Source organism: Tripterygium wilfordii, chromosome 23 (assembly GCF_013401445.1).
Source record: "Tripterygium wilfordii isolate XIE 37 chromosome 23, ASM1340144v1, whole genome shotgun sequence".
In the NCBI taxonomy this organism is placed as follows: Eukaryota; Viridiplantae; Streptophyta; class Magnoliopsida; order Celastrales; family Celastraceae; genus Tripterygium; species Tripterygium wilfordii.
In genome coordinates this window covers 10,233,530-10,258,067 of record NC_052254.1, presented here as the reverse complement: position 1 = coordinate 10,258,067, position 24,538 = coordinate 10,233,530, and the positions used below count along the sequence as shown (strand labels likewise).

General features: G+C 35.9%; 2 protein-coding genes across 2 annotated transcripts; both read right to left on the bottom strand.

The window, feature by feature from the left end:
- Positions 1-3,633: 3,633 nt before the first annotated feature.
- Positions 3,634-4,807, bottom strand: LOC119993756 (acid phosphatase 1-like). Its single transcript, XM_038840980.1, has 3 exons — positions 4,363-4,807; positions 4,056-4,265; positions 3,634-3,921 (listed from the first exon to the last, which is right to left on the bottom strand). Exons 1-3 carry the CDS (start codon positions 4,752-4,754, stop codon positions 3,744-3,746), a joined length of 780 nt encoding a protein of 259 aa, XP_038696908.1. The 5' UTR covers positions 4,755-4,807; the 3' UTR covers positions 3,634-3,743.
- Positions 4,808-15,506: 10,699 nt separating this feature from the next.
- LOC119992922 lies at positions 15,507-18,331 on the bottom strand. Its single transcript, XM_038839762.1, has 2 exons — positions 17,578-18,331; positions 15,507-16,324 (listed from the first exon to the last, which is right to left on the bottom strand). The coding sequence occupies exons 1-2, from the start codon at positions 18,168-18,170 to the stop codon at positions 15,670-15,672; spliced, it is 1,248 nt and encodes a 415-aa protein (XP_038695690.1). The 5' UTR covers positions 18,171-18,331; the 3' UTR covers positions 15,507-15,669.
- Positions 18,332-24,538: the final 6,207 nt, after the last annotated feature.

The following is a 24,538-nucleotide window of genomic DNA, read 5'->3' as shown; positions in this document are numbered from 1 at the left end:
CATGTGCAACACTGCAACTGTGTCTGTGTCATCCAGCCTTTTTAGGCTTTTTATTTGCAAACAATGTTATAAATTCACACCCCTATACATAGGCTTTTTATTTACAAGCAGTGTTGTAAATTCATACCCCCATACACAACAACAATATTATCCACTTTAGGTTGTCCGATTTCCGTGGATATATTAGGTGCGTACGACTTTATTTCTTCTTAGGTCTAAACAAGTGGGCTAGGCCCAAGAGGGAGGGCTTGATCTTATAAAGCGAAACTGTAACGACCTGTCCCAAAGGGGGTCTACGGAATTACCAATTTGTCCAAAACACAAATCATCTATGCAAATCCTACAAAATCATTTAATATAATCCCAAAAAAATGTATTTAGAAACCCATTAAGACATAATTAATAAACCTTTAAAATTTAACAAAGCGAAAGTCTTTAATAATCAAACCATATGCTATCCATAAACCACAACTGTATCCATGAGAAACTGCGCACGCCTCGAAAATTGGTCTCCATCTCTATACTTGCCTGAAAAGGGAAAAAAAAATGGAGGTTGAGCTAAATAGCCCAGTAGGGGTAAAATACCCAAAAAGAACTCAGATATCCATAATGCGAATACCGAGGGAGAGAGAATTAGAACGACAATCACATACGAAATGACAAAAAGTAGAACTAGTCTACAAATACAACAATCACCTCAAGAGTAATGCAAGAATAGGCAAGAACAATAGGAACATGCTCATGCCACAATCACAATCCAATATGCATATATATATAAGCATGCAAATTATATATGCAAAACACACATCTCCTCTCAATGCACGTAGCGCCACAAATCATCTACATCCAATCATCGACACACGGCAGTCCGGATTCCCCCTCGGAGGCCGCGGCAATCAAATCCTGGTATAATCACGTGGGAACAGATAAAGGGGAATAAATCTCAGACAGTGATCAAGTCTTAAGGTGGTGTGTCGCGAGTCACAACCATCGCACAAACCAGAGCCAGACAACAACAACAAGGCTATCACATCCACCCATTTCCACAAATCCACAATCCGAACACACAGTCAACATATATCATGATGCATATATTACAATGAGTTTTTCCATGCACCCAAAGCCCATGTCCAAACTAGTTAAGAAAATATTTTACTTTCTTAGAAAAATAGGACACAAAGCTCTACGAAGAGTCCTAATCAAATCAAACATTTTCCCATAGTCAAAATTACACATGCCTATCTACATGCTGAAAAGATTATAGTCAAGCACGGAGAAATGCGAACCAATGAAGAGACAACAAAGAACGATTCAAGAGGCAGGTATTTAACACACAAGGAAAACAAAAAAAATTATAGAACACGAAGTATCGGGTAATAGAGGCCAATAAATGAAGAACCCCTACCTCGATAGCAGTGCACCAAATTCTAAACGTCTACAGTGTCTCCTCGATCACCTATATAAATATCGGTGTGTCACGAGTTATTAAGTACATATACATATATATATATATATGTATATATATTATACTATACTATCCAAAATAACCCAAAGTACAATTAAATTTTAATTGTACTAAAATCTGATGGACCAGATAACTTAATTTTTGTCAATGTAATATCACGGTAAATTCTTGCACTGGTTAAATATTCATTCTTGACTAATGAGCCAAGTTGAAAAAAGTCAAACTCCAATAGGAGTTTTATGTACACACTACACTGCCTATACCATAATCTTTTGGTCCACTCACATGTGGGCTCCATTCTTACAAATCAATCCATATACAATTGGGTAAGATGTTCATCGAGTCAACATGAACTGCTCCTTCAAGCTTTTATACAACTCAAGCATCGAGTCACATAAGATTAGACTCGGCTTATCCATCAACTACCATGATGGCAGCCCTCAAAGTCCACCAAGGGTGGGACCAATTTGCCCATGCCTCTGCAACCACTGTGATGGTGCTTCGTGGTTGGGATCTACCGGAATCACCGGTACTCTATTACAACCATGGAATTTGAACTTGTATAGAGAAAACTAGAGAAAGAATTTACCGAATGAGTTCCTCTCTTCCCATGCTGCATCCTCTCCAATGAATGTCTCCGGTGATTTCCTCCGTCACGAAGAATTCCAGCCTGCTATTTCTGCTCCGTCGACTACGAAGGTGATCTCCAATGTCTAAGGATCATGGCGATCGAACTAGTAGTGTTAGTCTTCCTTCCTTGACAGCGGCTTCTAAGATTTGTTTAGGTTTAGTATAGAGAGTGTTTGAGGTAGTGCAGCTGTCCATATTGTAAATTTAGGTTTCGTATAGAACAACAGATGAAGAGATGTATTTGTATCGTATACTAGGTATTAGGCATTTCTCTAATATTTCAAATTTACCCCCTCTAATTCCCTTACTTTAGTTTTTCCCCCTAGAAGTTTTTGTTTGGTTTCAATTAGCCCCCTATGGAAAGTTTGGGGTTTTACAGAAAGACTCCCACATCTTTTACCGATGTGGTACTACTTAACACTCCCCCGCCCAATAAATGGAGTAGAAGTCATGTCCAACTGGACCGAATTGCTCCAATACCATGTCGTAAATCCACACCAACAATATTGTCTGCTTTGGGTTGTCCGATTCTCGTGAAGACATCGAGTCCGCATGACTTTGTTTCTCTTTAGGCTCAACTCACTCAAGCCTAGGAAAAGACATTGTTAGTGTAATGAGGGAGGACTTGATCTTATAAAGTGAAAGACTCCCACATCTTTTACCGATGTGATACTACTTAACAAACAACAAAAGTGGTGATGGAGAAAGGATTGTAAGTGTGGTGAGAATCCAAAGAAATCAATGTGGACCTCTCCACAACAAATGAAGTAGCCTCGTACAATACCGTAATGTTGACACATACACTACCTCGTCCTTTGCTTTTGTCACTGGTTCCCCTTTACTCAGACATATTTAACATACAACACATGATCTTTATCCATCTACCCATTCACTTGACATAGCTAGAATTGGCCAACTCTCCGTAATCTTTCATTGATAATTATCATCAACTAATCTTGATGATCTCTCCTCTCTCTTTCTCTCTCTCTAGGATTGTGTAATCACAAAACAAAATTCTTTAGCCGCTAACCTTGGAGAGCAGTTTGATCTTAACTTAAAAACTTAAAAAAAATACTTTTTTTTTCTCAATAAGTTTTTCAGTTTTATTTCAAGTAAGATCCTACTTGCTCAATTTCTTAGTGAATTGATCTTGTGGAAGTTGTTTTATTTTTCGATCTCTTTCGAGCCTACCACAACTTAGATTTTATTAATGACAAAGGGTGACAACAAGAGTCGAACAGGAAACAAGGGTAGACTATTCTTGCAATTGAGAGTAGATGATGAAAACAATAGTGGTATATATATATATAGAACATAACCTTTTAGAGAAATGAGTTTCCATCATGATACAATTACATTCATTTATAGATGAGAGGCTCGTCTCGCGCGTTTTCATGTTAACTTGCAGTTATTTTCCCTTATAACGCAATGTTCAAGTCTTTGTGCGCGTGGCATCTAGTAGTAGATGATATATAAAAATAATAGTGATGGAGAACATATCTTATTAGAGAAATGACTTTCCACCATATATATATATATAGACACACACATATAATTCTCCCAAAGGGAGTTATTTTCATTAGGCCTAGTGGCTTTAAAACCTTAATTAAAACCCAGCATTAATATCACATTATCGTTCATTTTCGAGCTAAGAAAGGTAATAGTATGGATTTGGGTGCTTAAAGGATCGTTCTGCAACTGCAAAGCCCAACAAATCACTCCATTGATCTCCAGACATCCCATGAATCCTGTAACCTTTCTTAATCAACTCCAATCTCCTCTGAGACTTATAGAGAACAGCCTTTTTGCCCTGGTCTGATTCCTGCCTGTATCATTACCAAAATACCAGAGCTGTTTGTTCAACTTTTGCATACACAACTCAACAACTTGCATGAAATTTAACAGATGACATGAAACCTTCTTATAATTAACCACATTTTGCATTATATATATCCTATACCTCAAGATAAGCTTTTCCCAGCCTGAAAATCCTTCAGAAAGAAGGTTTTTGACGGTAACATTTCTTTGAAATTCATCGCGCCCTGTCAATAAAAATATAGTGAACCCAAGCTTCTTGAGCTCCTTGAACAAATAAGAACTTGGAGGTATAGCAGGAGCATTAGCCAAATCCACCCATTCATAATAAGCAGTATGATTGTAGGGTTCTGATCTGCATCCAAAACCAAGATTCCATGGTTACTAAATTTGGTGTAGAATTTACGTCAACAACAACAAATCAAGCAACGATCAGGACAGAACTACTTTACCCCCATCCATTGTCCTGGTAGTAAGGAAGATTGGAGAGCAGAGTGTCATCGACATCGAAGATCCAAGCGTCCTTGCCATCGCCGACGATCTCCACAGTCAAGGCAAAGGCCAGAGAGTCTGCTACGACGGTCTCGGAGTCCGAGATGAAGCGATCACCAGTCATGTAGTCTTGAACAAAGCTAACGCATGAAGAGGGGATTGTAGACCAGGATCCGGCGTTGTTGGTCTCGACGGACAATCGCCAGCTGTCGCAATATAGATAGTTGTCATCAGCGTGGATATTTCGGCGGCTGGTAGCACTAGGCATTCGGATTATTGATCGGGAAATGGTGGAAGAGATGAGAGCAAAGAGAAGGACTGAAAGGAGAAGGGATTGATTGGAGGACGACATTGTAGGAAAACCTTGAACAATGTCTGCTACTCTGGAGGTTCTCTTTGTTCTTCCCTTTTTATATTTGCTAGTTGCCTAAGTCGAGTGAGTTACTTTTAACAAGTATTATCGATTTCTGAGTAAAAAATAATTGAACATGCGATTCACATGGATGTAGATAGAGAAGTTCAAATAGACCATGGAGAAATGGAAACATTTGCTATTAGGTCATGGTAAGAAATCGGTTTCAAATTGGGTCAATTTTATGTCGGAAATTGCTCATCATGCGTTGTTCACACCAATATAGATAATGAGCCATGTGAATAGTCACCATCGATTTTTGTAAGAACGGTTGACACTAACTCCCATTTGGGGTAGTGTCAAAATAAGTGTCGCAAGTCTACTTTTCTCAACAAACACATTTTTATTTAGGGCAATTACCAATAAGATGCGTAGAATATTGAGGAAAAACAAAGTGTTTTATAACTTAAAATCAAACTGTTCTCCAAAGTTGGCAGCTAAAGCATTTTGTTTTGTGAATTGTGATTATACCATCCTAATAGAGGAGCGAGTTCATCAAGATTACTTGATGATAATGATCATAAAGATTACAATCCTCTCAGCGTATTAAAAGTAGTCAACGTTTTTACAGGGCATTTGGTTATAATTTTGTGAGGTGAGCATGAGATGCGAGGTGAGCGTGAGATGAGTATGGAGTGAGCATTGTCATGTTTGGTATAAAATAAAATAGTGGGCATGAATCTGAAAATAGTACAAAATCTGAAAATAGTACAATTTTCATATTACCTTTTTTTCTTTTTTAGAAAATAAAATAATATTTTATAACAAATGTAAAAAAAAAAAGTCTTTTACACATCAAAACTCATTCTCCCTTATGAAGAATGGCAACTCCAAAACTCAACCAAATAAGAGAATATATAATCTTACCCTCATCTCAACCTCATTCCCACTCTCAAAACACCAACCAAATGCCTCGTTAACTCTTCAGTTAATCTTAATTGTTAGTATCCAAACCTACAATCAAACTTGCTAAAAAAACGTAGCTCCCTTAGCTAGATTAACTAAGACATCTTTTCGAGGCTTTCTCTTCTAATCTCACTCCTATTTCTAACCATAAAAGCAAGGCTAGAATGTGGACTTTTAGTGGTTTCTATTCTATCAAGTACTTTTTTTTCTAATAATTTTTTTATTTGACTATCAAATTCATGTATATCTTGTCTAGGATAAACCATTGGTTTAACCCTAATAATTATATTAGGAGATGACAGAATCATGGACTACGATCCCATAATTTTAGTGAATTTTCACTAAAATGTTCTTCTAAAATTTTATAAGCCCAATGAATTTGTTCTAACTCAAATACTGTTTCAGATATATATATATATATATATGTACTACCATCGATAAACGTTTTCGGCATGTGCATGTCATTCAGATTTTTATTTGCAAAGGACAATAATGGAGATCGAGAAAAGATTGAAAGCGTGGTGAGATTATGAGAATCCAAAGAAATCAATGCAGACCTCACACTTATACTCCCTCCGTCTCGTAAAGATAATCCTATTTTCTTTATTAGTCTATTCCAAATTATATTATTGTTTTATTTTTTAGAATGTAATTAGTTTATTAGTTTCCTAAAATACCCCTATTTAATGTGTTTTGTTGTCACAGTATTAATTAGGGTTATCTAAGTATTACTTAGGGGTATATTAGGAAATATGTGAGTAAAATTGAATGTTATTACTATATTAATTAGATTTTCTTAATTTGTGTGAAAAAAGAAATATGACTATCTTTACGGGACGGAGGGAGTATAATGTTATCCACAACAAATCGAGCAGCCTCGTACAATAACATAAATGTTGACACATACACTACCTCGTCGAATTTGCGGAGCTCCCAAATCTTACTCATCATCCTTCGCTTTTGTCATTGATCCTCCTTCACTAAAACATATTTAACATACAACACATGAACATTATCCATCTACTCACTCACTTGACACAGAATTGGCCAACTAATCTTGATGATCTCTCTCTAGGATTGTATAATCACAAAACACAATTCTTTAGCTGCTAACCTTAGAGAGCAGATATTATCTTATAAAAACACATTTTTATTTTTGTTTTCCCTCAATAATTTTTTCATTTTTATTTCAAATAAGATTCATCATCGATATATTCTAAGATGAAAAAGTTCCGCATATAAATTTATCTTTATATACCAATCATGACAAACCCACAACGTACAAATAAATTATTATAGATAAATTAATTCATATAAATTTAGTATGGATAAATTTTAATATATATTAACCATAGCAAAGCAACAAAAAATAATGCATAGAAATTTATTGCAGATAAATTTTAATATATACTAATTATAACAAAACCACAATATATAATGTAGATAAATTTAGTGAAGATAAATTTTATTATATACATAAAAAAATCACAACAGATACTGCATTTTAGATAGCGCAGATGAATTTAATGCATCGACTCTCGCTTCTCTACAGCCTTTGTAGTTGATGTAGGACTAGTCGCACCATATTTACAAGAAAACTGCTTAGGAAGATTGAAATACCATGTTGTCAGAATCACACAAAATTTGACCTAGTTTTGTCAAATTCCATCGTTGAGGCCCTTAAGTGGGTCATTTTATGTTTTAGGGTATTGTAATAATTTGACATTTTTGTTTTCTTTTTTCATCCTTTTAGGTTTGTAGCTGACCCTAGTGGTCATCAACTTTGAATTTTGAGAATTATATTGAAACCCTTGAGAGTCTCTCTCAAATATGGGGATTCTATTGTTTCTTTTCTTGGATTAAATGTTGGTTTAAGCTTCATTGTTGTTTTCGCCATCTTAAGTTGGTATCAGAGTTAAGGAGTTCACCTTGGATCTAAGGCTAACAATAAAGGAGGAGGACAGAACCCAGCTGCTAAAGAGCAAGGAATCAAAGATTATTGGGCAGCGATCAACGCTGAACGACAGTAGATGAATGAGTTGCGCGAGATGTTCACTCGATTCATGATTCAAGTACAACCTAGACATGCTGAACGTCAACTTCCTGCTAAGGAGATATCCCTAGAGGAACAAGTGCCCAGAACCATCCGTAATAGGGGACATGGTCAGCCAAAACTTGGTTGTCATGTACCTGCTTACACTTATATCGACCACCGTTTCCAAGAGATTCATATTCAAAAGATGGTGATGATTTTGGAGGGTTTGTGGGTTACCAACCTGGTTGACAAAAAAGTCCTTTTGAGAAGTATCGGCTCTGCAAACAACTCTACGTTCTTGGTGTAGAGTGTTTGGTGAAACTTATGGTGAAGCTGGTAGCCTTTCAACTAAAGAGAAACGTAAATGATAGTTGATCAATATATTCACTACTAGCCCCAGAGAAGTTCACTATTAGCTTATTACTCAAGTGGTTGATCAATATATTTCACTCTAACATCTTAAACTATTGCGGATGTGTGAATAATAGTTATAATTTGTTATAAGCAATAGTTGTCTTATTCACAACTACTATATATCTATTCGGATTGAGTTGCACCTATCACGTGTCTCCTTATAGCGACGCGTTCACTATCTATGATTCAGTCAAAGGTGGCACAATTAATGTTGGTGGCCAACGGTACTTTCTGCAAGATTGTTGGGAAAGGCTCAGTACGAATCCGATTGCAATGTGGAGCTATTAAAACTTTGACGGGTTTTTGTCATGTACCATATTTTAAGAAGAATTTATTGTCTTTGAGAAGTCTGGATTCCAAAGGCTGCGGGTTCTCCACAAAAAGTGGAGTTTTGAAGGTAAGCAAGGGATTACTAACAATAATGATGGGGAAGATGATTGGTGATCTGTATGTTCTTCAAAGTGGTATAATCAATACTAAAGGTGTTTCGGGGTCTCAGAAACAAGTGGAGCTTCAGATGAGAAAATCAAGTGGAGTGTAGATTGATACTTCAGTTCAATCTATGGCAGAGAATTCTCAGAGAAGACATGGTGGTCGTTCTCAGATGAGAAACACAGTTTCGGAAGCACTTACTAAGGTAAAGAATATGAGGGTTTCATGTTCTAAAGTAGTCAAAAGAAAGTGAGATTGGTCGACATATTTATAGTGCATCAGGTGATGTTGTGGAACTGGCAAACAAGTTCAAGAGAGCTTGGACTTGGTCAAAGTTAATCTCTAAAGTTTGTGATTTTTTTGGAGAAGGCAACATGAGGAAGGATGTTCATGAGGAAGGATGAAGATTTTTGTCGGCTCGTCTTAATTGGTTTTGGTTGCATCTCAAGTGGTTGGTTTGATTTGTTCCCGTTTGGTGGATTTTGTTTTGGACTAGGTCAAGATGGTTGCTTGCTCAATATTTGCCAAGGTGGATCTTTGTGATATTTTGGCTCTTACAAAACTATGTTAGTGTCCGGACAGCAGGTCCACTATTGGGAGAAGATTAGTATTCGTCCGGACTGCTCCTCGAGCCATCCAGATGGTTGTTGTAGATCTACATAGGATGGCCCTTATAAATAGATTTTATTTGTAGGATTTTTTAAGAGAGCCGACTTGAGAGAGTTGTTTAGAGTAGTAAAAATTGGGAGAGTGTCGTCTAGAGCGAGAGAGAGATTTGGGTTAGTTTTTGAGTTCAAGAGCTTATCTCTTTTATAATCTTCTTCATATTAATGGAATTATTCATTGTTTTTCTCCCGAGGATATAGGCAAATTGTGTCGAACCTTGTTAAATCTTGTGTCTTCTTTCTCTCTTTTGTTTATGCATACTTTTTATATTCAAGTTTTGTTTCATTAAATCACAACAATCTGGATATAATTTCTTGAGATCTTATTGTCCTTAATAAATAATAAAAAAATAATTTATTATGAGCATTAGATTCGAATGAGAAGTCATTGATACTTAGACTATGTAATATGTGAGTGTGATGCAACATACCATTCAAGAGGAAGTCTATGTCCTTTTATAAATGAGAGTAGACGGCCAAAATAATAATAAGAAATGACTTTCCCTCATGATATAATTATGTCCTTTTATTGATGAGGCCCTCTCAATCGCAAGACGAATAAGCACATCCATCACCCAATCATGTAAAGGTAGTACCCTCTAGCTTGACTCCGAACTTACCTAATTAAGACATTTACAGAGGGGCTCGTTTCATGTTAGCAGCTCGTCTTATATTTTTCCATTTTTACCACCCCGTATAACGCAATGTTCAGGTCTTTGTGTGCGTGACGCCTAGTAGTAGATGATCAAAATAATGATAGAGAACATATCTTATTAAAGAAATGACTTCTCATCATTGGCAGTAGTTGCTATAGCTTTGTATTCTGCCTCTACAAATGACCTCAACACTGTGTTTTGCTTCTTGGATTTCCAAGAGATTAGGGATTGCCCTAATGTGACACAATAGTCTGTGTCAAACCTCCTTGTGTCTATATAGGATGTCCAATCCGCATCACAATAGGCTTCTACCTATATTTGGTTAGTGTTAGGATGGAAAAAGCCCCTTATATCTTTTTCCTTTTAGCTATGTAATAATTTTGTTTGCGGCATTTATGTGTTGAGTAGTGGGATTTATCATGACTTAAGCTGTTTACGTCAAAAGTGATATTTGGTCTGGTTAATGTTAAATACATAAGCTTTCCTATCAATCTTCTATATTGTAAAATGCCTCTTTAGGTTATTAGGTTTCCTAAGTGTAGTGACATTTTCACATTAGTGTCAGTTGGTGAAGTACTAATTTTAGCATTGTCATCTAAAAGATCCATAGTATATTTCTTTTGACATAGTGTTAATTCTGTGTTGTTTCTGTACCTAGAAAATATTTTAGAGTTCGTAGATCCTTAACTTCAAGACCTATAAAATATTTAGCTATGTATTGCTTTATTTGTTGTATTAGTTGAATGTCATTACCTCCTAAGGTCATATATATCATCCATATAACATAATAGAACTCTTATTTTAGAGTTTTTATGATAATAAAAAAACGAGCAATCAGCTTTGCTTTGGGTAAACCCAAAATTTAATAGAGCCTTTTTTAAATTTCTCATTCGATTGTCGTAATGCTTGTTTTAATCCATAAATAGACATGTTTAACTTACATACTAGTTTATTTTCACTAGTGTCATATCCTGGGGAAATTTTCATATACGCTTCTTCTAAATCTCCATTTAAGAAGACATCGTGTACTTCTAAGTGATGTATATGTCATATGTGCACGCTAGTTAATGCCAAAAAAACTCTAACAGTGGTTATCTTTACCACTGGTGCAAAAGTCTCTTTATAATCAAACCCTTCACTTTAATTGAAACCTTGAGCAACTAACCTAACTTCATATCTTTTCACATAACCATCATAATTGTGTTTTATTTTGAAAATTCATTTGTAAACAATTGTTTTTCTTCTTTTTGGTAAACTACCTAGTTCCCAGGTAAATATTTTTTAGTGCTTCCATTTCTAAATCCATAGCATTATACCAATTGCTATCCTTCAAGGCTTCTGTGTAATTCTTGAGTTATTTGTGAACAGAAATAGCAGCCATAAAATGCTCATGAGGTGTGATTGAATTGTTCTGAGATGCATGAGTGTAGATGGATGCAATGTCACGATAATAATCCTATAAGTATCCTGGCATTTTCTAACTCTAGTTGTTCTATTTTCTTTGTGAGTGTTGTAATTTCTTGTTGTAGATTCTGGCTTATCAGAGTGATCATATGTGTTTTCTTATGTCAAACAATAGGATTTAGTTCTTTATTGAATGAAAATTCATTCTCATGGAACACAACATCCCTTGAAATGAAAATCTCATAACTTTTTATGTTTAATAATTTATACCCCTTTGTTCCAAGAGGGTATCCTAAGAATACACAAGGCCTGGCCTTAGGTTCAAAATTTCAACCTTGTGTTATGTTATTTTTAGCCAAACAGTAACATCCAAAAAATTTAAAATTTGTATAACCTACTGGGGGATTTATTATCTGAGACTCTACTAGGCAGCCTATTTATCAGTATGATAGTTGTCTAGACACAAAAATACCAAAAATTCTTTGAGAGTCCACTATGTATTTTTATTATCCATGCTACATTTAAAATGTGTTAATATTTTATTTCCACCACTCCATTATGCTAAGTGAAAGGACAAAAAATTTGGTGCTGAATTCCTTCAATCAATATTCGCGCATACTCAACTAAAGTCCATTATCTGTCCTAATCACTTTCATATTTTTATCAACTTGATTTCTTAAAAAACTTATGAATCCCTTAATGTAAATTCTAGCTTGTTCCTTGGGGTGCATGAGATACACCCGAGTCATCTTAGAGTAGTCATCCACCATTGGTAAGAAATATTTATATCCATCTAGTGAATTGATAGAATTTGGTCCCCATTTATCCATATGTATGAGTTCAAAACATCCATTTGTTTTAGTGTCAATGTTTTGTATTCATCTTTCCCATTATACATTCCTTACAGTCCTCCAAAATGTTATAAGAAACATAATATTCCAGTTTGGAAACATTCTTTACAGGGTGTCCAACCATTTTGCCAAAATTTAGGAGTAATGATAGAATTTACAAAACATGAATAGTGAGCATATCTTGCATGCCACACCTTTCTTTTGTAAATAAAACAGAGTATTTACCTTGTTCTGTTAACTTATTGATATTAGATTGAAGCTAAAGTTTCGATACCATGATGATTCTTCCAAAAGAATGAAGAAGAAGAAGAAGAAGAGTGAAGAAGACGAAAAGAAATTGAAAGAAGAAAATAGCATGAGATAGTCACTTGTCTCGAACAATGGCTCATATATCGCGCCAAATACTATGATTCATGCTCTCTCTCTCTCTGGGTGTTTTATCTCTCAAAAATGACGCCTCTCTCAATGTGTTTATAAAACCTTATAATTTATCTATTTATACAAGCTGTCTGTAAAGGTCAAAATCGCGCCTACTAGTCGGACAGCTCCCAAGCCTATCCGGACAGCATAGGTCTTCTTTGAGTGGCTTCTTCGAGGAAGGGTCTTCTGTCTCGATTAGCATCTAACTGTTCGGACAGCTAGGATAGCCCGCTTGGACAGCATAAACCAAACAGCAGTTTTCCTGTTGCATAATTGGGAGCCAAAAACAACAACAACTAACAAGCTTGAGGAGGAACTACCCTAGTTGCCATCAAACTTCAGATTGAAATATATAGAATAATTAGGTAGGCACCAGCGTGTTGGACACGGGTGTTATCATTTACGCTTGGAAATTTTTTATTTTCACGAAGTGAAACGATTTATGTTAACAATATATTAACTTAGAATCGTTTTTTGAATATGAGTATGTCAACTATATAATAATCTTCCTAAAAGTCTTTGAGAGCTTAGAAAGGAGAATAATAATAACAACGGGGAGTACATAAGAAAAATTGCATGTGATAAAAATGACAGAACCAATAAATTTACCACTAACAAAACTATTGTTATATTTATTAAATTATTGTTCTGATTAGGAAAAAGTTGTGCTCACCCTCCATATTAAGTTATTCACTTAAACATGTCCCTTCACACACTCATGCATTCACTCTACTAAGTTTCTCTCTCATCTCTCTATAACTCTCTCTCGTTTTCCACTTCCCCACAATGGTAGAAGAAATAATTGTTTTCTGCAATTTGTTCTATCGCAACCTGAAAATGGAGAAGGATGTTCATACACACCAAAAAGTTATTTTGATTACGAGGCATGATTCAATTGCTCATTTGCTTGCAGACTCCTCTACATATCTAAATCGGATTTGGCTCTACACAGGTGCTCCAAAAATGATCGTCCACTAGATGAGCCGGGGATAAGAGTTCATGAGGCATTCTTTGCTGTTTATTCTTTATCCATAAGAAAAATAAACGAAAATAAAATTGTGCTAGCAAACTTTATTGTAAATTAAGGATTACGAGCAAAACATCTAAGAATATGTATTTATGAAGCAGGAAAGAGTACGTACATTGTATTATATATGTTGATTTAGGGTTTGGTTGTAAGTTCGAACTCGACAAAAACCTAACCCATTAGTAATTATATATGTTCTTTTTCATAATCCATATGTTGATTTTGCTTCTTCTTGTTCATATAGTCATTTATATTCATATAGCCATTCAAGTTTTCATGATTTTACTTTATTATTTTCAATATCTTCAAAAATCTGCATATTATATCTGTCAAATAGTATCTGTCAAAATTCCCATTTAATATAACTATTAATTTGGATGATTTTATGGTTGTTTCTGGGAATTGAAAGCCTATTGCATATATTAAGTAAAAAATTTCTTCAATATATTAAAAAATCTGCATATTGAAACTGTAACTATTAAGATTCAGAAAAAAAATTTATTGTTTGAAGGTGTATATCCGCATAGTTTCTTAATAATTTTACAGTTTAACTAAAAGAAAATGGATATGATATTGTCCATTTCCTTTTCGGTATAAAATTTTCATGAAGACACACAATGAGGAAAAATAAAAGAAGAGAAAGGAGGAGACCAGTTTACAAACATTAATGCATCTGTATATGATCTCTAAGACACTCTCAATATAACAGCTGGCATAATCTCAACCTTACCATAAAATTTTGAAGGTGTTGGTTGCACAAAGATGACAAGTACTCAACAAACAGGTAACAAGGTGATCGTAAATATGCTAAAATAGTACCAAATTAATTATAACAACATGAATAAGCAGTGGTGAGCTATTCCCAAGACCACGCATAGATGGAAGAGTTTGGGGGTGAATTGATGTATTTCTAACAATGCGCAGGAATCGATAAGCTCTATCAGAGCATATGCATGAACTAATTCGAAGCTAGATCAAGGTAGAAAATGGCGTTGGTCCAGGAAATAAAATCACAAAAACAATCACAAAATGACGTCGTTTTAAAGCGGGAAAATACAAGCAAACAAAATGATGTCGTTTTGCTCACCGAGATGAAAAACAGCATGTCGAGGTAGGGGTGTCCACCGGGTGGTGAAACCCGGCCCAACCCGGTGATTATCGGGTTGACCCGAAAGAATTCTTACCAATCCATGTCCCGGGTGCTTTTGTCTTATTTTCTTGCTTTTCTTTGCTCAATTTGAAGTGGGTTTCATTTCTTTTTTCTTTAATCTATGTTTTTGACTTATATTTGTATGGCTTGGCTTCTACTGGATGTGTTTCAAACTTCCAATTCTTCAATTTGTTGCATTTGATGACATAGCGAGGTGTTCTTGGATTGATATGTTATTTTTTGGTTGCAGGTTTTGTAGCTTCAATACAAAAGCAACGAGTAAATGAAGATAAATATGTATAGGAATGTGGGCTTGAGACAATGGGCTGAGCCTGTTAAGGATACTGGGTCGGATCAGGTCAAACCCAACCCGGTGGACACCCCTCTGTCGAGGCATGTCTAACCAACCTAATGGGCTTATTAAATGCTCTTGGGCCTAATGTCAACATTCAATAATTTCGGATGATACGCCAAATGCAGCAAACATATGAAATATATATTAATCAAAGTAAAATGTGTTAAATTGAACAAATCCAAGCAAATTACGAAAACATATATGAAGCCAAAAATAAAATAATGGTTAGAAATAATAAAAGAATTATATAATTATATTTTGAATTACACATCAAGAAATTCTGTACTAAGAGTCCTTCTGTATAAGGTGTTCAGAAAACCAATCAACAAATTTAACAGCCAAAAATCACCCTTAATCAACCTAAAAGAGCCACAAAATCAGACCAAACTTCCAAACTTGGGCAAAAATGTTTAATCATATGGAAGAACAAGACAAGAATGGATGTAAATTTCTTCCCATTTTGCTCAAACCAACAGTGCTTCACTCAATCAGGAGGTAGAACTAGTTAGTTATCAATGCAGGAGAAGGGAAATTTATGCGTTAGGACTCGTGGACATCAGGGCAGAGCTCCTTCCTCAGTTTGCGCGAAAAGAGTTGACAAGCATCCATGCTAAGGTCGATAGCGGCTGAGAGAGCTATAAACAAGGCAGCATCTGCCATGCAAGTTACATGCTGCACCCCAACTTGTACCACAGGTTTGCTAACCTGTCTTTCGCCTTCCACTGTTGAATTCATCACAAACCCCTTAACAGGTGATCTAGTAGTCAATCCAGAATCCCTCATTATCCTGCTATCAATACAGAATTGGCCACCCTTTTTGACACTCATAGTTGCTTCAGCAATGGAAATGCCACTAGTTGGGCCATTGTCAGTAACTAGCACAAACTTATAGCCCAAGCCATCTACTGGACCCCTCTCTCTCCAAGCTTCTAGGCGACCCCAGGGCTTCCAGCTGCTGGCGGAGTGTCCATGAGTTCGGAGAATCACCCATGCACCTGGGTTAGACCGAGAGACTCGGTCTGAGCCAGGAGAAGGTACAAACGGTGTGATCATTGAGGCTGCTGCAACAGGGGAGCCAGAGAGATCGTGTATCGTTATCATCCATCCCTTTCGCTCTCTTGCAGCCCATTCCTTCTCGCCCTTAAATGATCTCATCCATCCCCAATTGTTCGTGGTGAAATCTGATGGGAGAGATCTGGTTTTACACAAGACCAGAAAGTAAATTTGAGATCAATTATTGAAATATTGAATTTAAATATGGAAGAGAGCTTAGAAAGTGGATAGAAAAATCAATAAGGCATATCAACAAGGCTTCAGGATAATATAAAACTGCAAAACCAAATATTAAGCACATGGCAGAGAATCCAAAGTTGTTGCCTTCGGTAGTTGGGGAAATTTGGACTTGTCTCTGTTTGACCAAGCTGGCTAGGCAACAGCCAACAGAGAGGCAGCAGCATTACTTCATAATCAAGATTTAGTTTATTATGAAACCTTTCTTTTATTTAAACTCAGAGAAGGTCATGTATCAATTTCCATGGGTGCTAGATACAGAATCTCTTCAATAATATCTGACATTGTGACGAAGTCATGTCTCTAGCAGGTGAAAATAGGGAATACCGATAACAATGTTGATTAGTTTTGCTGAACATGATGGAATCATGAAAAAGAACAATGTTTATTTTTAAAAAAAAAAATTGAATTCTTGAGATAGTACAGCATTGATCTTGAATGATTTGCAACCAAACAAACAAAACGAAAACCTATAAGATTTTTTGATTTCTCTGCTGTAGGTTCCAGTGATATTCATATACACATTGGCAAGATTGACCACCTATTATTACTCTCCTACCAGCCTACCATTGACCTTCTCATCAACAACCCCAACTGCAACCCAACAGAAAGCAAGTCCCCCAATTTCAGTTGCTGCCATTGAAACCCCATTTTACAGACTCAAAAGGCCAGATTCCATTATGGTATCACTTTGAAGATTCGCATCAAAACTTAATCTAGATGACTAAACCATGCACATTGATTAACAGAAAACGAATGGAAAAAAAAAACTCAAAAACCCCAAATTGGCATGCCAACTTAATGAGAAAGATAGGATGAGTTTTCATGGGACCAAGGTGAAGTGATCAAATCAGACATTAATCACTGTGAAAGAAGAGAAAAAATGATGTTGAATTATCATGGAAGGAATAATAATTGCAAATATAGATAAGGTGGTGGGGTGGGGGTGACCAACTTTACATAATGAGCATGTGATGGTGTTAGTTACCAGCTATTGCAAAGAAATTGACAGGTCAAATGGCTTTCCATCCAAAGAACATGTTAATTGACAACACATAATGACTACTTTATCCACCAGCACCGGCGTAATTTAGCGTATGCAAGATTAGCCTACTAAAGTAAACGGATTTGCAGAGAGTGAAGGGGATGTGTACTCACCGTGATCTTGAGTTCCGGTCTGCACTGAACTTGCAACTGAAAACGGGTTGACTTCTATTCTCCTGAATCTGGAAAACCACCGGGCTACACTCCGGTTCACCCCCAAACTGAAACACGAAACGAGGATCGGCTTCAGCCCGAACCACGAGGTGAAGTCGGGCCGAGGTTTTACCGGTTTCGCTACCCAACTTGACCCACCCGTTTTGAAACAAACACAGCTTAGCCTCCGCACCCGCAAAGTCCATACTCACTTTAACCCGACCCAACAATTTACCAGAGCTAACCCCACAGGTACTCCCCATTCGGCCAGTGTAGACAGAAACGCGGAGTGTGACCGGCTTCCCGGAGAGGCGGCGAAGTGTGGCTCCATCAAGGTGGAATCCGAGGGCGGAGGCAGTCGATTCGGGAGGAGATTCACCGGTGGAAGCGCTTAACGGGAGGAGCGCCGTCAGGGAGGGGAAATTCTTGATGCGTATCTTGCAGAAACACGGAGTGGCCGATGGGTGTACTCCAGGACCCGCCGGTTTAGTCGCGAGAGGGAGTTTCAGAGCCAGTGATTCCACAATTAGACGCACAAACGGGCATGGATCCATTCTTGACAGTGAGAGTGAAGATCGTCGTTGAAATGTACGTACGTCAGTTTGTTGGAGGAACGAGAAGCTTCAGACACAGCTGGTGAGAGCTTCGTTAACAAATCAAATCGCTTTTTCTACTCTAATGGTGGCTTATGTACTGTGTGATGGTGGGGTCTCTGACTCTCTTCAGTATTTTTTTTTTTTTGGCCTTTTCTTTTCGCGGGAAAATCAGTGAGGGATATTGTCCTTGTCACAGTGAGGAAGGTATTTTGTCGTGTAGTGGTAGGACATAATGTTACTTTGCTGGTTTTGATTTATTAATATTTTGGCAAATTGATTTTGATTTTGATTTTGATTTTGTTATCCATTTTATTTTGAGTTCATATTAGTTTGAATTGTAGTCATTTACCTAAAAAGGATTTGCTAGCGCATTGTAAGTTGTTAACCTATTTTTGTTTTGTTATTGATGAATCATTCAAGAGATGAAGCTTCTCGTTGAATTTAATATTTTACAAATTTAAATAAATAATTTTTATGACGATAAATCATGAGTCTTTGGTGTGTAAATCTAGATTTAAGATTGGGGGTAGGTTTAGTATTGGAAAACGATAGACCTAACCAAAAAATTTAAAATGTCTGAAAAAATCATAAATGCATTGTATTTCTCATATGAATTGAACCGTATACTTTATGTTTCAAACAAATGTTTTATATATTTTAAAATATATTATGATAAAAACATTTATATATTATATTTTAAAATCTAAAAATGTTTTAAAATATAATATAATATTATTTGCTAAAATATATTCCAATGAGTGTAATTATAATATTATTTTTGGTATGCAAATATATGTGAGAATGGAATGGCAATAAAATGTTTTGTTGACCATAATACTCTTATGTTTTAATGAGATGTTTTATTAATAGGGGTATAATAATAAAAATGCAATAGTTGACCATTCACATATTCTCATGGGAATGGGAATGGGAATGACCATTCATAGGGGAGGTGGGAATGGCTATTACCACCATAGTTTTGAATACCGTGTCGTACCGCTGGTTCGATCGAAAAACCGAGAACCGATAGTACAATCGGTTTTTTAATCACATCATACCGTTTAAGTAGTAATACCAGGGAATCAAAGGTTAAATCGTGTAAACCACATTAAATTGTAAACCGATGTTTCCATGAAACCGACTATTTTGATAAAACTCACAGTTTTCACGCTTTCAAGTTACAATAGTCTGTCTTCTTGTTCGATTCGACCTAAACGGAATGATCATCATTCCATTACAATGCTCCAAAACCAACCAAATATAGGAGTGGTAATAAAGTGGTGTAATGTCCATTATCATTCCTTGGTTAAAGGGGCAACCTAACATAACTTAAGAATGTGAGTGGTTAACGTGTGCAAATGAATAATTAAATTGATATTGAAATACAAATATATTATTACTAAATTAAAAAAAAGTATAATTGATCTTTTGTCATTCCAAATATTCAGTTAAGATAATTGATAATGATGTACTCTAAAAATCAATAAAAATTAGAAAAAAATTAAATTAGAATGAAAAAATTGGATATGAGGACGAGAGGACCCACAGGCCACAGTGGGGACAGCACAGCTGTCACCACGTTTTTGTTATACAGAGGCTAGCTGGACTACGATTGGTGTATAATTTTTCTACAAAATTAAAAATTTATAGAAATATCACAACATTTAAGTACAATTTAAATATTAATACTATTTTAGAATACAAAATAAGAATTAGTAGAAATAATTCAAGTCAATGACACCTTCCATAGGGGATTAAGAAACTTGGGGGAGAACGAAGAAAAATACATTTAATTATGAGAGAATAAACTTTCATATATTGTTAAACACTTTATTTTCCCTTTAGGATTTAATAACATTATATTAATGGTTCGACATGAACATTAAAAGTAGTTTAACATTTTTTTTTTAGGTCTTGTCCATTTCCTGCGTAGGAAAAGGTAAAAGGTAAACTGGTAACATATTTACATGATTAAAAAGAATTGGCGGACTTTGCAATTCGTTTAGAATAGGAAACTCTATAATTTTAATCCAATTATTTAGGAGTATCACGTCATACCATACATTTATTTTTCATTTTTAATTTTTAAAATTTATCTAATTTTTTCTTCACAATTAGATGTGAATTGTAGAGTCCCGAATCCGAAAAGCATGCACAAAAAATAATCAAAGTTTCATGATGATAGATCCAAGGTGTGACACTGACCAAATATGCATAGTAGTAACTTGTAGACTCCCGAATCCAAAAAACACGTACAAAAAATAATCAAAGTTTCATGATGATCGATGGAGGGTGTGACCCTGGCCAAATAAGACTAGGTAGTTCTGTAGTTGTAGGTTTATGTTGGTGGAGGGGCTTTATGAGGCTGGCATTGCTTTTCCTTTTGGGGTCAGCCCATGATAGTTGTTTCATTGCTACGCCATACATATATACATACATATATATGTTATTGTCCATGCACAATATATATATATATAGACACACACACACAGAGACACACAGAGTCCAGCAGAGCAGTTCATATGGAGTGTGTCAACACGCGATATGTTGAAGTTGAATGCTTGATATGGGCCATCAATGATGAAACATAACCTTTTATGGCGAGAATGCATATTGATTGCTAGGAAGTTAACCCAAACTTTGATTTGGTGGATTGTAAAGAAAGAAGAAAAGCAATGACGTCGTATACCATAATGTATACAAACATAAGTTAAAAGTGTCACTTCATGTACACAAAGAAAAAAGGAAAGTGTCACTTCTGTTGCTACAAAACTACACTACTCTTCATATTTGCAGCTCTTCTCAAGACACTTGTAATGATACAAGTTTTGTTGGGCCAATAAAACTATATGGGATTTTGTGTTTCGTTGATACGGTTGTATTAGAAGACGTGCTTTACTGATGTGACTTTATTGAAAGATGGTGTTTTTGTGTAGTTTTGTTATGCCCAATATAGAGGCACGGGATATTGTTGACCTCCACGTTGGGTGGGAAGGAATAATGTATAGGTATTTGTGTTTTGTTGATGTGACCGTATTGAAAAACGTGTTTGACTTGATTTTTTGTGTAATAGAGGTAGGACCCAAAAATAATTTTTATTGGCCCAACAACACTTGCACCATTGTAAGTGCTAGAGCAAATGCAATGACTTATTTTTAATGGCCCAACAAAAATCAATACTATGTTCCACCTCTATTATATAAAAATTCAAGCAAAACATGTCTCCTAATACAGCCACATTAGCAAAACACAAATTTTTATATATTATCCCTTTCCACCCAACATGAAGGCCAACAATATTTCATGTCTCCATGTTGTTCACAATAAAACTACATCAAAACACAAAATCTTAATACAACCACATCAGCAAAACACGTCTTTCAATACAGTCACATCAACAAAACACAAAATCCAATACATTTTTGTTAGCCTAGCAAAATTTTATAATTTTGTTACACAATTGCCCAACAGCACGAAATTTGACATTATAGAGGTTTGTGGTCTCACTCACTAACTCAAATTGGGTACTACACAACTTGTGTGGATCATACTAAGTATCCTAATTGTGTGTGTAACATCAATGTCGGTTGACGTCACACATGTAGAAATATCGGCTCATTACGTGCTACAATTTTTGGACAGAAGGACTGTTGTCTAGACAAGCCCAAAGGGCTATCCAAAAAGCCTTTGTGTAGTTTAATTGTTTGAGTATTTTGTGGCTAGAAATGAAACTTATTATTTTCGATGAAATCGGGCAGCTACTGTCCGGACAACAATCGCAAATATGCAACTTATGAGACAATTATTTAAAATAGAACTTGTAGGGTTTTATTTGAGAATGAGAGTGTGCACCGTTTTGAGAGAGGAAGAGAGAGAATGCACCATATAAGAGAAAAAACACTTGAGAGAGAGTAAAGTGATCCAAGACATAAGCAAGAGAGCAGCTCTTAGGTTTCAATTGTCTTGTGTATGGGTAGGATATTGTCTTTGTAGTCTTATTCATATTGTTCTTGTGAGAGAAATCTTGAGAGAATAAGATAGCATCTAGAGTATGCTTGTTTTCCTTGTATTGGTGAGTCTCTTAACTTGTAACTTCTTCAAACATAGTGAAATCGATCTTTATTTCCCATGGGCGTAGGTTTTTTCCAAATCGTGTATATCGTTTGTGTTTTTTACTGCTTTATTTTTAGTTATCTATAATTGTTAATTGGATTTGATATTGTTTTAGTTAATCGATTTGGTGCATAGTGTGTGGGTTGGTGATTTTTCACAACAACACATTTATATCTCTTTCAACGTACATTGATGGATCATATATTGTCTATGAACGTTATAATTATTTAGTTGTTAGGTCGGAGGGCCGCAACTTTATTTGGGTTGCTTTCCCTGTTGAGTATTGGAGTGAATGGGTTGGATTTACCCTATCGATTTTGTATTCTAGGTTGTATTCTTGTTGTGTGTTACTTTTTTTTTTTGGAAAAAATGTCAACCTAATTATATTAAGTTATCTAATAAATTAGGTAATTAAGACCCGTAAGCACTCTGGCCACCATAAAGATGGAGTACAACCAAGAAGATTAAAAAATAAGAAAAAACATAAAAACGCAAACTCAAAGATAGCTATCACCGGACATTCCCAAGACGACAGCGTCATAGACAAGATATTTCCGAACGACCGCGGAATGATTCCCTACTCCACTGGTTTACGTTGTGTAACAAAGACTAGACAAAAAAAACCAACACTCAAATCATAACTTGGATCTACAGTAAGGATTTGGGTTCCCCTTTAATAAGAGAGACCGATCTCCCTCATATATCTGAAAATATCATCACTGTGTAACCGAATATATGTCGCCGAAGTACACTAAAAATGTCGATGATCAAAGATCCGCGACGGATAGAGAAGATCTATAGCCAGAGAAGAGAATCCATACAAAATTCTTATTCAACACAAAAACATTAAAAAAAATTAAATAGATCTAGTTGAGAAAGGGCATATCAAACCTGTAAGAGAATGAGGAAGAGGTGGGGAGAAGGAGAAGAGGGTGGGAAGTGGGAACCTCCCCTATCAATTTTGAAAAACGAAAAAGCTATTTGTCCCAGTAACTAGGATCCCAGTGATCTCAGTTGCTGAGGTGTATGGAGGAGATTAAAAGTGCAAGTGATGGACCCCACTTGTATTTTTAATCTCCTCTATACACCTCAGCAACTGAGATTATTGGAATCCTAGTTGTTGGATCGAGTAGCAGTGCTGTTTGAAAAATGAGAGGAGAGTTGAAAAGGGTTTTCTTTTTTATTTTACTTTTTTTAGAGAGAGGGAGAAGGAGCCAATTAGTGATAGTGAATGGACATCTTACCCAGTGCGCCTTACTTTAATGATAACAAATGGACATCTTACCTTAAAAAAATTAAGTGATGGGCGACTATTCGTGCGCACATCGCGACACATAGTACTAGCTAGCATCGACATTTCTCGGGTCAAGACAAACTTGGGCTGGAATAATAGGGCACATGTCATTAATGTTAAGAATGAGATATACAGATAGCAGTCGATGGTGTTGTGCTCGTGTTTCAATAGTTACATTACACCCTGAACAATTGTGTGCTAGCTAGTTGTGGGGAAATGGTCCCATCCATATGTAAGCAAATGCCAACTTGATACCGGCAGACAGACATACACAGCTAACTTGGCGGATGTGTCTCTTCATCCAATTGTCTGCTAACTCACATATGGGAACCCACCAAATTAATTGCGTCAAATTACTTATCGAATACATTTAGGGATGTAAAAAATTGTGTCAAACCAAATTGATTGTTTGATCGGTTATTGTCAAATGTATGTTACTGAGAATCAATTGAAAAATCAAAAAATTGATCAAACAATCAATAACCGACCGAACAATCCCGAGACTTGAGTTTATCATGCAGAGGCGGGTTTTAAGGTGAACGGGCTTTTGAATACGTGCGTTATTTTTGTTAAGAAAAAATCGAGATAGAGCATGACAAAAACGAAGTAGCGAAAATCTATTTCGGCCCTCAAAGCCCATACACATGTTTTTGGGCATTTAAGGTACAATTAGGCCCAACTCATGACATTAAAAAATCAACAGGCCGTAGTCTGAATTCAACAAAGCCCAGCCTCGCCCAAGTGGATGCGGATCCCCTCCAATTAACTATTATTTTAGTTTACAAAATAATTTTTTAAAATTTTAGAAAAACACTAACAAATTATAATTATGCACAATTTTAACAGTTAGATCTTGTTTTCAAGTGTTTTAGATTATACTAGCTTCATTTGTTTGAGAGCAATTTTAGAAAATTCGACC

What these genes read in the sequence shown, in the direction of transcription:
- LOC119993756 (XM_038840980.1), bottom strand. Translation starts at nt 4,754, where the DNA reads ATGTCGTCCTCCAATCAATCCCTTCTCCTTTCAGTCCTTCTCTTTGCT. An exon ending in TACCAGGACAATGGATGGGG is followed by an intron (nt 4,266 to 4,362) that starts GTAAAGTAGTTC and finishes TTTTGGATGCAG; the next exon opens with ATCAGAACCCTACAATCATA. An exon ending in TGGGAAAAGCTTATCTTGAG is followed by an intron (nt 3,922 to 4,055) that starts GTATAGGATATA and finishes GTAATGATACAG; the next exon opens with GCAGGAATCAGACCAGGGCA.
- LOC119992922 (XM_038839762.1), bottom strand. Translation starts at nt 18,170, where the DNA reads ATGGATCCATGCCCGTTTGTGCGTCTAATTGTGGAATCACTGGCTCTG. An exon ending in GACCGGAACTCAAGATCACG is followed by an intron (nt 16,325 to 17,577) that starts GTGAGTACACAT and finishes GTGTAAAACCAG; the next exon opens with ATCTCTCCCATCAGATTTCA.